Genomic DNA, 14,723 nt, shown 5'->3' with positions numbered 1-14,723 from the left:
TGCAGACATAATATGAAATGAAAAAAAAAAAAAAAACATATTGCTACGATGCTCAGAAAAAAAATTACTCAGTAGAGTACAAAGATTATTCTAGCTAGATCCTTGCTCTCAAAGATAAGCAAGATAGCATCAAGCTGAAGTGAACTGAACACAACTGACGTGCGGATCAATGTCCAAAACTGTTTCGGCAAATATTTAAAAAAAAATTACTTTTCAAATAAGTCTATACTCTTCAGATGCGGCTGGAGAAAGAGGGGTCTGCTACTGTGAGAAATAACCAAAAACATATTAGAATGAGACAGCCCCCTACATTTTCACACCAACTTTTAAGTCAGACTGTGAAATAACATCCTGCATGTAATTACTCTTCAGTTCGTACAGAATAGACTCCCGGAACGAAGAAATATTGTGCTAGTTTCTTGGCGGACAAATACGGTTCAGGACAGAAGATGCTTGTATTGCGGAAGTTTGTTCCAGTATTATTTACACCATGCTGTTTCTGCTTGTAAGCTCTGCAAATGTTTAGATATCTTTCTTGAAGACTGGGGAATTACACCTTTTTTTGCCTTCGTTCATGTAATAGGTTAAAGAATGGCATGCACTTATCTGAACCGTATCTTTTCTCGCCGTAAGTATAATTCCTACGCTGAAATAACAGTCTGTAATGTTTTGACCTTGCAACTACTGTGCATACCTCTCAGTTATCCATAACTTTGCACAACGTGTCTGATTTTGTCTCATTTTTTTGCTCTGTATATCATAACATTTTAGATTATCTGGGAAATGACTGAGAAGAATTACAGTTAGTCATTAATGCTTAATATTAATGTTGCATTCTTCTTAATGGTCAGAAAATATGTATTGGTTGATGCAATATGTGTGTTGTTTTGTTAACTTTTTAAAAGTTAAGTAGGGTAATGTTTAGAAATTGTCCCTGAGTTTGCCTCCTTCGGTATTCTCGGCTTTGTCCAGAATTCTTGAGCAAAGACGTTCGGTGGGATCTTACTGTGCACATTGTGTTTTATAAGATGGGATGATCAAACATTTGCCCTTAGTAATTACACTATCTTAATTTTTTCTATGAAATGGAGACACTGCGAAACTGCCCAAAACAAAGACTTATTCATATGTGTATTGGGTGCATAACAACAAACTTTATTTTGACTAAAACTGTTTTATTTTTCATTTAAGGAAGGGGTGGCAGATGTAGTGTAATGGGTAAACTGAATAATATCTGTCATAGTTGGAAAGTATGTCAGTGCTGCTTTTGGCATATATTGTGGCTTGTGGTTAATGTACAATTGCTGAAGAATAATTACAGTGTTGTGTACAGTATTTTCATTTAATGAGTTTATGACGTGAGTTAACATACCTTAACTCCTTCAAAGTTGTAGTGAAGGCACACTTATATATTATTGCATGAATTAGGAGTATTTCACAGATCTGGGAAGGATACCTGAAGGCTTGAGATAGTTTGCTGATGTGGTCTTTGGAGTAATAGCACATTTAAACTAGTGGTAAGGACTAGGTAAATGCTAAGGAGAGTGGTGGTGAAGGTCATGAGATAAATAACATTAATTTTTGTAATTTACATTGGCCAAAAAAAAAACATAGTTGTTTAAAACATCTTTGTGGTGTGGCAATTCCACAGGAGGGGGTCTGTTAGTAAGATCAAGGACCGGAATGTTTCACTCTGTAATACAGTGGTTAACTAATTGCTCAAGGGAGTTATTTATTAATTCCACAAATCTTTGGACATATCCAACTTATAAGGTATAGGTGCACTAGTTTAGCAATGGATCATTTGTAATACTAAAAGGAATTTTTCATTATTGGTATTTCAGAAAGTATAAAGTAATAGGTACACATCTTTAAAAAAAGTTATGTAGGCAATTTTGAGGAGTTCAGTGCATGTAGTGCTGAAGAGGAGAACATCGGGGATACTGACTGAAATCTAATTATTATGTTCAGTTTTCTACATATAGCACATTTCATCTACCATATTTTCACCATGTAATTGCTTCACTGTAAGATTTCTGTGAATTGCAGTGAAGGAGGGACTGAGGAAGAAAAAAAAACAAGACATAATAGTCGCACAGTAAATGTTATGACTTAACAAGGAGATATGGAAGTCATGAATAGGCAGACATGTGTTTTCAAGTTTTTTACAACCTAGACAAACCCAATGCAAAATTGAAGTAATGTCTACTTAATCTGTTGTTGTACATAGTAATGTATAGGGTATTTTAATAAGTGGAAGCACAAAACCATTATGCCAATCACTTATACTACAAGCCAAATTTCCCCTTGTCAGCATGAATACCACCTTGGCTCTCCCCTGAAAAGAGGTCATTGGCCTAGTGGGACTAACCTGGTCAACAAGGTGTAAATAAATAGTGAGGGTCACAGTGGTAGAAGGCATTCCAGATGTCCATAACTTCAACAAGAGCCTCCATCTGAGATGGTAGATGCTTAAGCATTCGTGCAAATTGGGAGATTATCTCTGCAATATCAGCAACCCCCTCAACACTGATATACCCACCAAGTACAGCCATTGTACTGACTGTGTACACCTCTGGTTTTGATGAAATGAATGAGTAAATACATAAATAATATTCATTGTGATTTCCTTTAGTTCACTGCTGATAGATGCATACAGTTTAAGCCATTATGGTCTCTCTGCATAAATACATGCAAATGCCCACCAAGTGCTGCCACTTTATTGAATGTACATCAGATATTTGATTGTAGTCATATGAATGAATGCATGTGTCTTACTCACACTCTGCTGAGTTCAGAAATACTTTTACACTGAAGGAAACTCTTTGTGAGTTGATTTGGTTGTGTCTACTTTACTGTTTCTGCCAGGAATATACTCACTGAATTCTGATGCATTCTTCATCACATGAGCAATTGCCACTTTTTGTAGAGTGCTTTTGGATGGAATGGACATCAGAGTACTGATTCCATCCAGAACTGAATAGATGCTTGTCATCCAGCTGGTCAGTCCTTTACTGATGTTGTGCCCCTGTGCAGTTCTGGAGGTCCTATAGCTGAAATTACTGTGCAGGTGCAACTATGTAGTAGAAGGGTTTTCCCTGCAGAAAGTCAAATGAATATATGAAAATGGTGTAGCAGAAGCTGAACCAAGATGCTGGGAACGTAACAGACAGGATGATTCTGCTGCCGGTGTTTGTCTATGAATCTTGATGCTGGGAGGAGCAACCAGATAAGGTAAGATAACAAATGAAGTATAAGCATCAACATTTTTTTTCAGATTTTTCAGTGAGATGTACTGATTTTAAGACATGCAGTTAAAGAAGCACAGTCAGGGAGGAGATCTTACTGATTGTGCTTAGAATTTGTACGTGCCATAGGGAGGCTGTAAGCATGATTAAGGCTAGTAGCTGTATAGGCACAAATGTGTTAACATACCCACTCTCCTTCCTTCCTTCCTTCTCCTCCTCTTTGGTCTGTAAACTTATATTTACCCTTTTTCTAGATTGTGAAGCATGTGAAAGGTTTGGAGAGAATGATCCTAGGCAGTACATTATGGATAGAGGGGAGGGAGTTGGTAATCTGGGGAAGTTTTAAGTGCCAGACTGCCCTAATGACTAATGATATTAGTTCTACTGTTAATGATGGACCTGCTCATTTAGATCTTTCATTATGGAAAGTACAGAACTTTTATTTCCCTTAGGCATGTATCACAGCATCTGCTGGAACATAGAAATACATTGACAGTGAGTGGGGGTGAGAAAAGTACATCTAAGACTTTAAACTTGTTGGTCATATGATTCCACTTTCATGGAACAATGTTTAGTTGGTTAAGTGTGAGTTTTAGTCAGGGATTATCAGTGGAGACAATGAGTGAAAGACCACGTGACAACTCAGCTTTAGTCAGTGGATTAGGAAAAGCAAGTAATTCTGAAGCGCCTTCTGTCATTAAAGCAGTTGTAAATTAACATTGTGCAAGTAGTAAAATAGTGCATCACTGAAAGAAGATGTGCTGAAACAATGCAAAGGCACCAGTAGTAGTTAAAGGAATATTGGTATTGTGTAGAAGCTCATGATGTGATAAAACTTTCTGTTCTAGAGTTTAATTTGCAGCAAGTACTCCTCATATCTTTCATAGCTAAATTTCTTGTTGTTTGTAAAACACCTCATATTTTTTATGAAACCAAGCAATAGGTCTAGTAGGACCAAGCTGATGAACAAAAAGTAGATTAAATAATTAAAATAAATAGTCGCAGATGGGGTGTTCTTAGGGTGAGAAAGAATACAAATCCCTATGTAACTTGTTTGGTAGCTAACTCTGGTGCACAAATAGAACCTAGGAAATTAGGGTAGGCTGCTGTACATCCTGCAAAAGACCTGTTACTAATGGTGTACCCCAGAGTTCAGTTCTTGGATTCTTCTGTTTGGCATTTTCTTTTTATGGGCAAAGCAAATGTTAAGGGTTTGTGGCTGCCCAAGTTTCAGATTACTGTATAGTTGGTGCATCATTAGCTTTCCAGAGGACACCAAGATCCTCTAAGAAGGCCTTTCCCAAGCAAATAGCTGGTTTTAAATCCATGGACTAAAACTAAATGCTAAGAAATGTAATGTGTCCTTTGGCAAGCATGACTTACAAATATCAAATTTAACTCACATCCCTGAAAGTTGATACTGTAGTCGGGTTTTCTGGCAGTCTGTGCAGGCAGCGAGTTGTGCTTTAATAACCATGTTTACTATTGTAAGGAACATCTTCTTCATTATACAGCTTATATCTAAAGGTGTGGCATCCAGGTCCAGGAGTGTAATCATTCCACTGTACAAGGCTCTAATTAGGCCGATCATTTAATATAATGCCCCTTTTGGTATATACCTTTCCAATCACTTGTCATAACTGGAAAGACTGCAGTGCTTTTGAACTGAAAAAAATCAAAGGTATAAATCACAAAAACTATGCAGGCCATCTTAAAGCCTTATACTCCTCTGTATCATACAGGCTGCTAAGAGGCAACCTGTGCCTTGTGTATAGAGCCTCAAAAGAGACTATGATTTTTGACCTGTTAAACATTTGCAAGTCGAATGATAGCATGAACACCTTCTCAAGGGATGTCAGTCTCTTTTGCAACATACATACATACCTATCTCTTCAATGTTTCCTGTTTATCACAGAGAATACCACTTCTACGGTACCATCTTCCATTCCACATAAAGCAAAGTATTTCCCTTACACTTTTCAAACTTAATTTGGACAAACGGATTGTTTTTTCAAACTTAATTTGGACAAATGGATTGTTAATAGCAAGTTCACCCTCAGTTTAGCACCCATGTCTTTCTTAGGTGGGGTAACAAGTAAATGTCCCAACATATCCTTGTTGTGGTTCCTCTGGGTTATTCATACACAAAACACAGGGGTCAAAAAATTACCTTTGGAATGGAAGGCTAGGCTTCTTTAGATCATCACAGATCAGTATCGTAGGTAAGTAGCTATGGCTGTGGAAAAGCACTTTTCTGAACTTTTATTTTTAAGTTTGAACACTCAGGATAGTTATTGTTTACAGAATAGCAGCTCACCTCAAGGACCTTGATAGGAAAACCAAATCCACACTGGTGCAGAACCAAACCACAGAACATGTTGGGCCACAAGAGACAATCAAAAAGTAAATTACTTGCAAAAACATACCCCCCCCCCCCGATGAACTAAAATAAAGAGTGTTTTTGCAGGTAATTTACTTTGATTGTTACTTGTGGACAAGCGTGTTCTGGACGTGTGTGGATTTGGGTTTACTAGTTTTAAACAACCGGGGAATTTTACTGGTTTGTTATTTATTGACCTTGACAAGGTGTTTGTTTTACATGATCCAGGAGTGATGTTTAAAAAAAGATTTTAACTTCCTTCAATCAAGTAATCAAACTGTCGTTTTGCCCCTTGGTAGTCCGAGTTAGAAAACCCAGTTTTGCTGTGTGGTCTGAACAAATTAGCTAAGCACTGTCATAAGTAAATGGAGAGAAGAACATATAATCAGTTGCACCTGTATTAATTCAGTGTAAATATGACCATATATATTTTACTTTTTTCATTCTAAATATGACAATATATATTTTACCTTTTTTGTTTTAAGGATTTGCTTCAGCTTCACTAGCATCTCGACTTTCTAGTGCAGAAATTCTTCAGATGCGCAATGAGCTTTTCAATAAGGAGAAGAGTCGACAGCAATCTTTATTTCCTCGTATTGAGAAGATTGAAGTCAAGCATGTTGGCACATCAGATCCTGGTGCTTTATTTATCATGAACAAGGGATTATCCACACCTTATAATTGTGCTATGCGTAAGTCATTTGTCTCTTTAAATCTTGAGAGTAGAATATAATTTCACTAACAAGTTTTCCTGTGGAACAATAATTAACTTACAGGCATTTAAAGCAACTTCATGAAAGTCATCTGACTGAAGTACAACATAAACAGACACAATTTTTGGTAGCACTGAGGTGCAAATTTTCTACATATATTTCTTTCCTTGCTGCTTCAAAGAATTTGCCTAATGGCTCCCCTTCTTTCACCCAAGTACCAGTTCATTCTTCAATCAGAACAAGACTCCTCTGGGCCCATTCATTCCCTAGTAGAGGCAAGATTTAGATGTTAGGGAGTGGGCGATTCTTACCTCCACTCCTTTTTTAGCTTATGTACTCCAGGAGTGATGCTTTTAGGGAGTTTATGTGAGTTACTGAAAGACACAACAAGATGTGAGTTACTGTTACCACACAGCACAACCTCCTGGATAAAGGGCTCACCTGCTTGCTATGTGAAGTACACCTGCACTCCTTCAGATGTTGCCAGTGTAGTAAACCAAGCTTCTTTCTTCCCCAAAGATGGGGGAAGTGGCATCAGCTGCTCACTCCCACCCTCCTCTCCAGTGTCTGTAGCACTCGTGTTGCTAGCTGGACACTGGTTATCTGGTGTGCAATTAAGTCAGTATATGTTTTTGATTTATTTCTGACATTCAGACTTTTCGTGTTTGCAGTAGTTTAAATACTAAGCATGGTAACTTTGTGTTTTGGGGGAGGGAGTAAAGAAACTGTTAAGTAGTTTAATTTCTTGACAATCTTTTATTTCCAAGTTGTCAGGGTGTAGACTGCATGTAATGTTATTGCAACTGAGCTTTTAAGTAAGTTAGTACTTTATTTAATTAAGACTAAATTACTGTGTGTGTGTATATATGTATATATATATATATATATATATATATATATATATATATATATATATATATATATATAGTTATATTCACATATGCCCTTGACTAAATATTCTTTCTAGTAGTACCTTTGACATTCTGCTAATTCACCATCAAACCATTTACAGAGCTACATCCTGTGGTTAAAGTAACCTGCATGTCCTCAGTCGGGCTATGCATGTTTATGTATGCACACGCATATAAACACATGCTCACTCTCGTGCACTCTTGCATACCTTAGTTTTGTGTTTGTGAGGAGTAACTATTTGTATGATTGCTGGATTGTAGTAGAGAAATTTTAACCTCAAGACTTAAGTTTCAGCTGATACATTGGTATTGCTGTCAATGTATTCAACCTAGGATGTAGAGACTGTGCGTGTGTTGTGTGTGTGTGTATGTAATAATTTGTACCAGGGTAGTACACAGATCAGCTACAGCCTTGGTGAACATGAGTGGTGTTACATGGAAAACAATACTGGATTTTTTTTCTCTTTTGTGTTTGTATGTGCTTTATTTACAGAAGTGCACACAGTAGTGCTTGGCACTTTGTGGTGAGTATTCTTCTGACAATCAGTGCAGAAACAGTAGATTAATGTTGTAACTTGTCTTCCTAAGAGCATTGATCTCCTGTAAATGTTTTGCTACTTGCTAGATTAGAATCACTGTGTGCTTTGAAACTCCATTTTAGCACTTATGCTATGAATAGGTACGTTTCCAGTATTGTCAATCACTGTCTTGTAGCTGCTCTTTTGTGGTATGGTGACCCTGTGCTGTAAATTTGCATACATGAAAGAATCCTAATGGACCTTCAGGCTACATAAAGTAGCTGAGTTCTGCAGACCTACGTTCTGTGGTTATTAGCAGCAGCTTCCTAGTATATGGTTGTGAGTATGTTTTGGTACTTTTTCCTACCTTTGTCAGTGAAGAAAAGCAAAATAAGAGGGGGGGTCTTAACATAGCTCATGCTGGACCCCACCAGTAGGTCATGTGGCTTGTTTGCCAATTTAACAAGTTGTTTAGCAACCGGATTCCATAATTACTGGCATTAAACCTGAGTCAGCTTTTCAGTGTTATCCTTACGGGATGATGTAAAATGCTTTTGGCAAAATTCATGGATGTAACTTGCATGTTTAAACTATCATCATTTGCAGTGGCATCTCTTTTAAATAATACTACCATGTTGAACAGGCAGGATCTCCCCTTCACAAATCCATATTACTGTATGCTTTTTAGTAAAAGGTAACCTGCATTTTTTAGCATAAGTTTCATTGTACTCTCTTCCATGATTTTGCACAAGATATATGTGAGGCTTACGGGTACAAGGCTGTGTGGATAAGATGCATTCCCCTCCTCCTTGTATATTGGCACAACTACAGCTAGATGCTGGAGAGCAGATGAATGTTTGTTGCTAGAAATTTGTTTAATAAAAATATTCAGTGTTTTAGCTGGATTATCCTCTGTTCTTGGCAGTTACAAAGGGTTAAGGTTCTGAGTTCTTTTTGAATTACCCTCTGTATTCAAAGGTACAAGGCTTGCTTTCCTCCACCTCCATTCACCTCCTATGTGACAGGTCACTTAACCAAGCAGTTATCTTGGGTTGCCCTGAAATGGGATATTTGTGTTCAGTGGGCTTACCCTGTCAACAAATAAATCAAATGAAAATAAGTAAATTAAAAGTACTCCAGAAACTGCTGCCTTGGCATTGTCTGGACCACAAAGGGTTAGATTTATTAACATTTTTGCAGCTGTTTTTTTTTTTTTATTTGATGTAGTTAATATAAGGACGTCCACTTCCTCTTCTGAGTGTATTACAGTTGATCATCGAGTTCCTTAAAGTTAGTACGGAGCTTATTGTAGACTCTTTGCTGTGTATTGCTGTTAAGAAATCAGTTTAGTTTTCCTGACATAGTTCCTAAGTATGGTTTGTATTTGGATTCTACAGATTTACCAAGTTTGTCATGTTTAGTTTATTTTCTTGTTCTTGTAATCCCTCCACATAGGCCTGTTTTTTCAGATTTTGGGTGGATGTATGCTGTCTGAGTGTAAAGTTGCAGATGCGTTGGCTAATAATGTAGAGGGTTTTAGTGGCTTTTGAGAAGTCTTATTCATATCAACAAGAATGATTTCCCAGTCTGTGCTTGGAAGTAATGCATCTGTTGTAGGTTAGTTCTCTTTGTTGTTCTGTGAAGAATGTTGTTTATCTCTTAATAAAATAACCTTGTATGTAAAGAGTACTACCTATGTGATTGTTGTGTGTGCAACTAAAGCCCATTACTTTATGGATTATTTGTGATAGTATGCTAAGGGCTTCATGGTCAGTGCCAAAAGCAATGGAGTGAGTGGCCCCATTATCTTGTGCCTTTCCCTCTTTGGCATCTTTAAAATCCATGGACCTGTATAAATATAAGCCCAAGAGGCTGCATTCATTGGCTGTAAAATGTGAGCAAAAGAATATGTAAAGCAGAATGTCTTCAGTATCTCAAATAAATGTGTTCATTTGACGTTCCCAAAAGCATCAAGTGTTGTGATTTATTCTGAGATAACTTGCCGAGGGCAGATAACTTTGTGAACTAGATTTGGCAAGAAGAAGAATGTGAGATTGTTAGACACTATGTCTGTAAAAAAATAGTCTGTATAAAGTAGGGTAACTGAACTATAGGAAATGCAGTTGCATTGTTTTTTTTTTTTTTTTGTTTTTTCCCCCCTTTGGTTTTGGGTAGTGCATTTCACTACTAAATCCAAGCTGTGTTGTGTCTGTATGAGATGCAGTCTGTTTAAGATTTGCTGACATAGCCTTCTACAAGTTTAAAGGGAGACTATTACACACATGGTGTCTTTCTTGCTTTTAATGATTTTACTGAGTTAACTCTCCCGTAATCTAATGGCCTGAAAGCTGCTGTCCTGGTATTTTATTTAATAATTAGTCTTAAATTGGTGCAAGATTCATGAGTTTTAACTTGTGATTATTATTATTATATTTTTTAAGAGAGGTCAGACAAATAATCATGGGCAGTGGTTAAAACATTTTGATGTGTATATGGGTTGTTGCTGCAGGAAGCAGTATATATGATTCGAAATGAGCAGTCAGACATTTTTTTTCCTTCGTGCAGCTGATTTCTTTACAGTAGACAATTGGCTGCCACTAGCTCCTTTCTTAATTTACCCAATCTACTGGACCTGCCTTAGCCCTCTCAGGCTCAACCCAACCTATTTCTTGGGCTAGTGAGGAGGTTGAAGATTCTGGTGCAGTGTTGTAACGCTTTAGAGGAGTGTGTCTTAATGTCCGCCATCCCAAAGCAGCCTTGCAAGCTTCACAGTCGCTAACTCTAGGAGGTGTATGCACACTTCTCTGTATAGCAACCTCATATTTAAATAGCACATTGCTTATGCAGCATGGACCTCAGCAGGCTACTAATGTTGCTTTATTACAGTGAGCCTGTGCAGACCTCCTCTCCGGATGGGCAAGCTGGCATCAGCTATTTACTTCGATTATCCAACCCCCTGCAGCCCCTCCAGCACCCATACTTCTAATCAAACACAGGTTGTCTGGGGCTTTTTCCCCCTGCACCATGGGGCCAAATAGCAGTCAAACATCAGTAAGAGTGTGCAGTTGCAGTCTTGCATTATGGCCATTATAGGGCAGCCCAGTTATAAAAGGAGCACATCACACTCTTTGGTCATTTCTTTTCTGCTGGCTGAACTAAATAGTCATTCCAGTTTGGTTTTATCACTTTACTTTGTTGATCATGTCTTGGTCTTGACTGAAAAATTCTTCTAAGTGATGTTTTTTATTTTTAATGGCTTCCCAAGAATAAGCCACCAACATATTTTGGATTTTTTTGTGACTGTCAGATTTGCCCTGAAATAATTTATTTGCAGTATTTGTTACATTATTGCTCACATGTTTTTTAATTAAAAGAACTTCAGCCATGAAAGCTAAATACTGACAGGTTTTTATAGTTTGTATTTCTTCATCTTTTGTTGATTGTCTCTTCTGGTCTTAGAAAAAAACAAAAACGGTGCACCTATTTAAGGAAAAGAAAAAAACTTAGAAATTGGGCTCTTTGGAGCTTTCTGTGGGTCAGGAATTGAGTAACGCTTAACGTAGTGTTGAGAATGAAGCCTGTTCATCCCTGATTTGCCCACCCACCTTTGAAGCTAAAGACTCCACTACTTCACCTGATCTTTCTTAGTGGTAATATTTTTAGCTCAGGGTTGTTGGGGGGGGGGGGGGGAGGAGCAGTTTCAAGGTATGGTTGCCTCCATTTATAAAGCAAAACTAAAGATAGCCTCCAATTTTGAAGTTTTCTGACTTTTGGAATGGAACTTTAAACCCTTGGACAGTAGTTGCCAGACACCCAGATGTGCCTGTTGCTAAATCTGAACTGTTTTGGCTGCAGAGATGCCCACTCCCTTTTCTCATGGTTTCTTGGCTTTTATGGTGGAGGCATCAGGAGGCCAGTGGACATCACCAGACATGATGCATGCTTTCCATCCTGCTGCATGTTACAGTGAGCAGACACCCAGAACCCTGCCAGTAGTGGAGAGGGCATCAGAGGGTTAGACATTAGTTTTCTGAACATTCAAGGCTGATATTTTTATAGACTGTAAAACAATATTTTGATTTGGTAACAAATTCAGTGCTGCACCAAAACTTTCAGTGTTTCACTCCTTATCCTTCCTCCGATTCTGATGATGATCTGGTCTCTTCACATGGGTTATGACACAGATGAGGTTAATAAGTAATATTTCTCTCTGTGGGCTCTTCATGGAAATGTCCTTCCCTTTGTGGAAGCCCATTATTTACTGAAAGCTCACTTCAAATTATCTACCGGAAAGTATATCTCCAAATGGTTTATTCAAGTTTTGATGCTGGAGTAGCTTAAGCCATAAGCTATACCACACTTTCATAATCGTTTCATGATATTTTGAGGATGTATTTATAAATTGAGTAATCAATCAACCATTCCCATGAAACATGCTTGATTTTGTAGGATTCATGTGAAACTCGACTAATTGCAGACCCAGAGACCTCTCACCTAGAATCATAGAAAGGGTTTAGCCTAATGTGAGCAGTCAGAACTGTCCCAGCAATAAATCAGGATGCTGGTGTGTCTCTTTGTTGTGCTTCACAGTAGAACTTAAAAATGAGCAAGCCCCCATCGCACTATACCAATCTGGCATTGCAAAGCAAACTGAAATTTTCATCTCAAATACTACTTGTGTGTTTTTAAATGAATGATATGGATAGAAACTGAAAAAAAAATCTATTTATCTTGTCATTGAGGTCTACACAGTCCAAGCTTGCCAGTAACACAATAATTTATTTATGAATAGAATATTTTGGTATGGAAAGTGGCAGGATAATAAACGTATCTGAAGTAGTTAGTGAGCATTCTGATACATCGCACTTAGTGAGGAAAATAAGGGGTTTAAAGCAAGATTACCATCTGCATCTACTAAATGCAGCTGTGGTTGATTATGAAGACTTAGTGAGATGTAGGAATGCAAGGATCAATGGAGTCCCACAAGGTATGGAAGGCAGGGACTGCATGGGATTTAAGAATGTAAGCATTATTTGAATTCCCAGAAGTTATGGAAGGAAGGGACTACATGAGATTTGTGCTCAGATGGCTTAGTGGCCTTAAATTCCAGAAGGCAAGATGGGTTTGGAGATAGCGTGTAGTGGGCACCCACTTGTTTAAATCCATGATTCCCAAGGCAATTACTGGTAAGATTTGGGTCATATGTGCAGAAAGAGCAACTCTTGACACAGGTTTGGAAGGTGAGGATGAAGTTGGCATGCAAAAAAAGATGTATGGACCATTTTTTTTTCAAAGAGAAGAAGGATGGCCTTGTCTCTGTCTAATGGCAATATGAATAAAGGGATCTTCACTTTAAGTTGCAATACTTACTTGGCCAGCATGAAAATTGTCTTTCCATTCGGTGCACATATTTTTGATAAGCCAGAGGAAGCGTCAAGGGAGGGAACAATGATATTAAGTGACACAGGACTTGCTTGGGTAAGAGATGCAGTTAATGCATTAAATGTATCTTGAGAAAAGGCCGTCAGAGGGATGAAACAATTGTTCATAGTTTAAAAGAACACGTGGATAACTGTTTCGTATTAGTTGAGTTGGAAAGAGTTTTGGGAAAGCAGTTAGCATAGCTGCAATTGATATGTTGATTTCCAGGTCTGTGTTTGCTAGCTAAAACATGGGGTGGCAGCAGAGTTTTTCCAACCATATACAGCAAATACTAGTACAAATAGATACATTTTATTTATCTTTTTCTTCCATATATAAGTATCACGTGACAAGGTTAAAAACTGCCAGAGCATCTCAGTGGGGCCAGATAAATATTTTTGAAGTCTGAGAGAACCTGTGATGCAGCATGGTAACACTTGCTTTAGTGTAGTCCATGTGAGGGGGTAGGAAAGTACCATTATGATGGGAATATTCTGAGAAGTGCTAAGCCTCACGCCCATTGTCAGATTTTATTGTAGCTGGAAGGGGGCAACATGAAATATTCTAAAAGGACTCGCCATATGCTGGTGGCGTATACTTTGCGATTTCTTGTTCTTTCTTTTTCTTGCGTTCAGTGGAAAGTAGAAGGAAATGAAAATGATGTGACGGGGTGGTTGAACTGGGAAGGTAGTCGAAAATATAGCACAAACTATAAAAACGTATTCTTTCAACCAGTTACTGCAGGTGCCCCTTGGGGCTCTATCCTGGGTGCTCTCATATTTGATATATTTATTAATAACCTCCACTCACTATGATAGCTTTTCAGTATGCAGATGACTCAACATTAATATGTGCAGCCTCAACAGTAAATAAGCTCCAAGACATTACCCAAAAATCTTTCTTCTCTGTAGAATCCTGGCTCAAAGAATCAAACCACCTACTCATCCCCAAGAAAACTAATGCTTTTTTTTACCTCAAAAAGTTGCCAGAATCAAAAGCAATCTTTTACCATAAAGTCAGTAAATAATGCTGTCATTGAAACTGTAACTCACAGTAAACTTCTAAGCTTCATAATGCATGGTGATCTCTATAAAGGTCATCATATACTGCACACCATTAAATCTACACACCAGAAACTAGGCTGCCTTTGTAGGATCAATGGATTTGTTACAAATACCACAACAAAACTCTAGCCACCACCTTCTTATTGCCAGCTGTCTTATATGCAACTCCTATCCTAACAAACTGAAACAATACTCAGAGAAAGAAACTTGCCTCCCGCTACAATTAAATAGCTAAATTTGTCACCAATCTCCCTCATAAGACCCACTATTGTCATAGCTTAAAAGAATTAAACTGGCTTGAACTACACAACTACTTAACATATTCACAACTAACTGTGGCACACACACTCCATTTATAATCCAGAAAAATGCCCTGCACTACAAAACATGTTACTGCCCAGCCAAGGGACCCCCGTTCCAGTAATTCGTTTTACTCACAAGTAAGTCAAATAATTTTGCAGGAGACTC

At 37.9% G+C, this 14,723-nt stretch overlaps 1 protein-coding gene across 2 annotated transcripts in view; it reads left to right on the top strand.

Annotated features, from left to right (window-relative positions):
* Positions 1-421: 421 nt before the first annotated feature.
* MRPL39 (mitochondrial ribosomal protein L39) overlaps positions 422-14,723 on the top strand; it is a 399,341-nt gene continuing 385,039 nt past the window's right edge. Inside the window, exons 1-2 of one of the 2 annotated variants that reach the window (XM_044071357.1) lie at positions 422-628; positions 6,114-6,320. In XM_044071357.1, the coding sequence (XP_043927292.1) occupies positions 592-628; positions 6,114-6,320 (244 nt within the window). In that variant the 5' untranslated portion in view covers positions 422-591. The remainder of the gene's footprint in view (positions 629-6,113; positions 6,321-14,723) is intronic. The other variant, XM_044071359.1, reaches the window with a different exon arrangement.

Source organism: Protopterus annectens, chromosome 5.part0 (assembly GCF_019279795.1).
Source record: "Protopterus annectens isolate FY-2018-M chromosome 5.part0, PAN1.0, whole genome shotgun sequence".
Lineage (NCBI taxonomy): Eukaryota > Metazoa > Chordata > Ceratodontiformes > Protopteridae > Protopterus > Protopterus annectens.
Note: the sequence above shows the minus strand (reverse complement) of the source record. Positions and strands in the feature narration are given on the sequence as shown.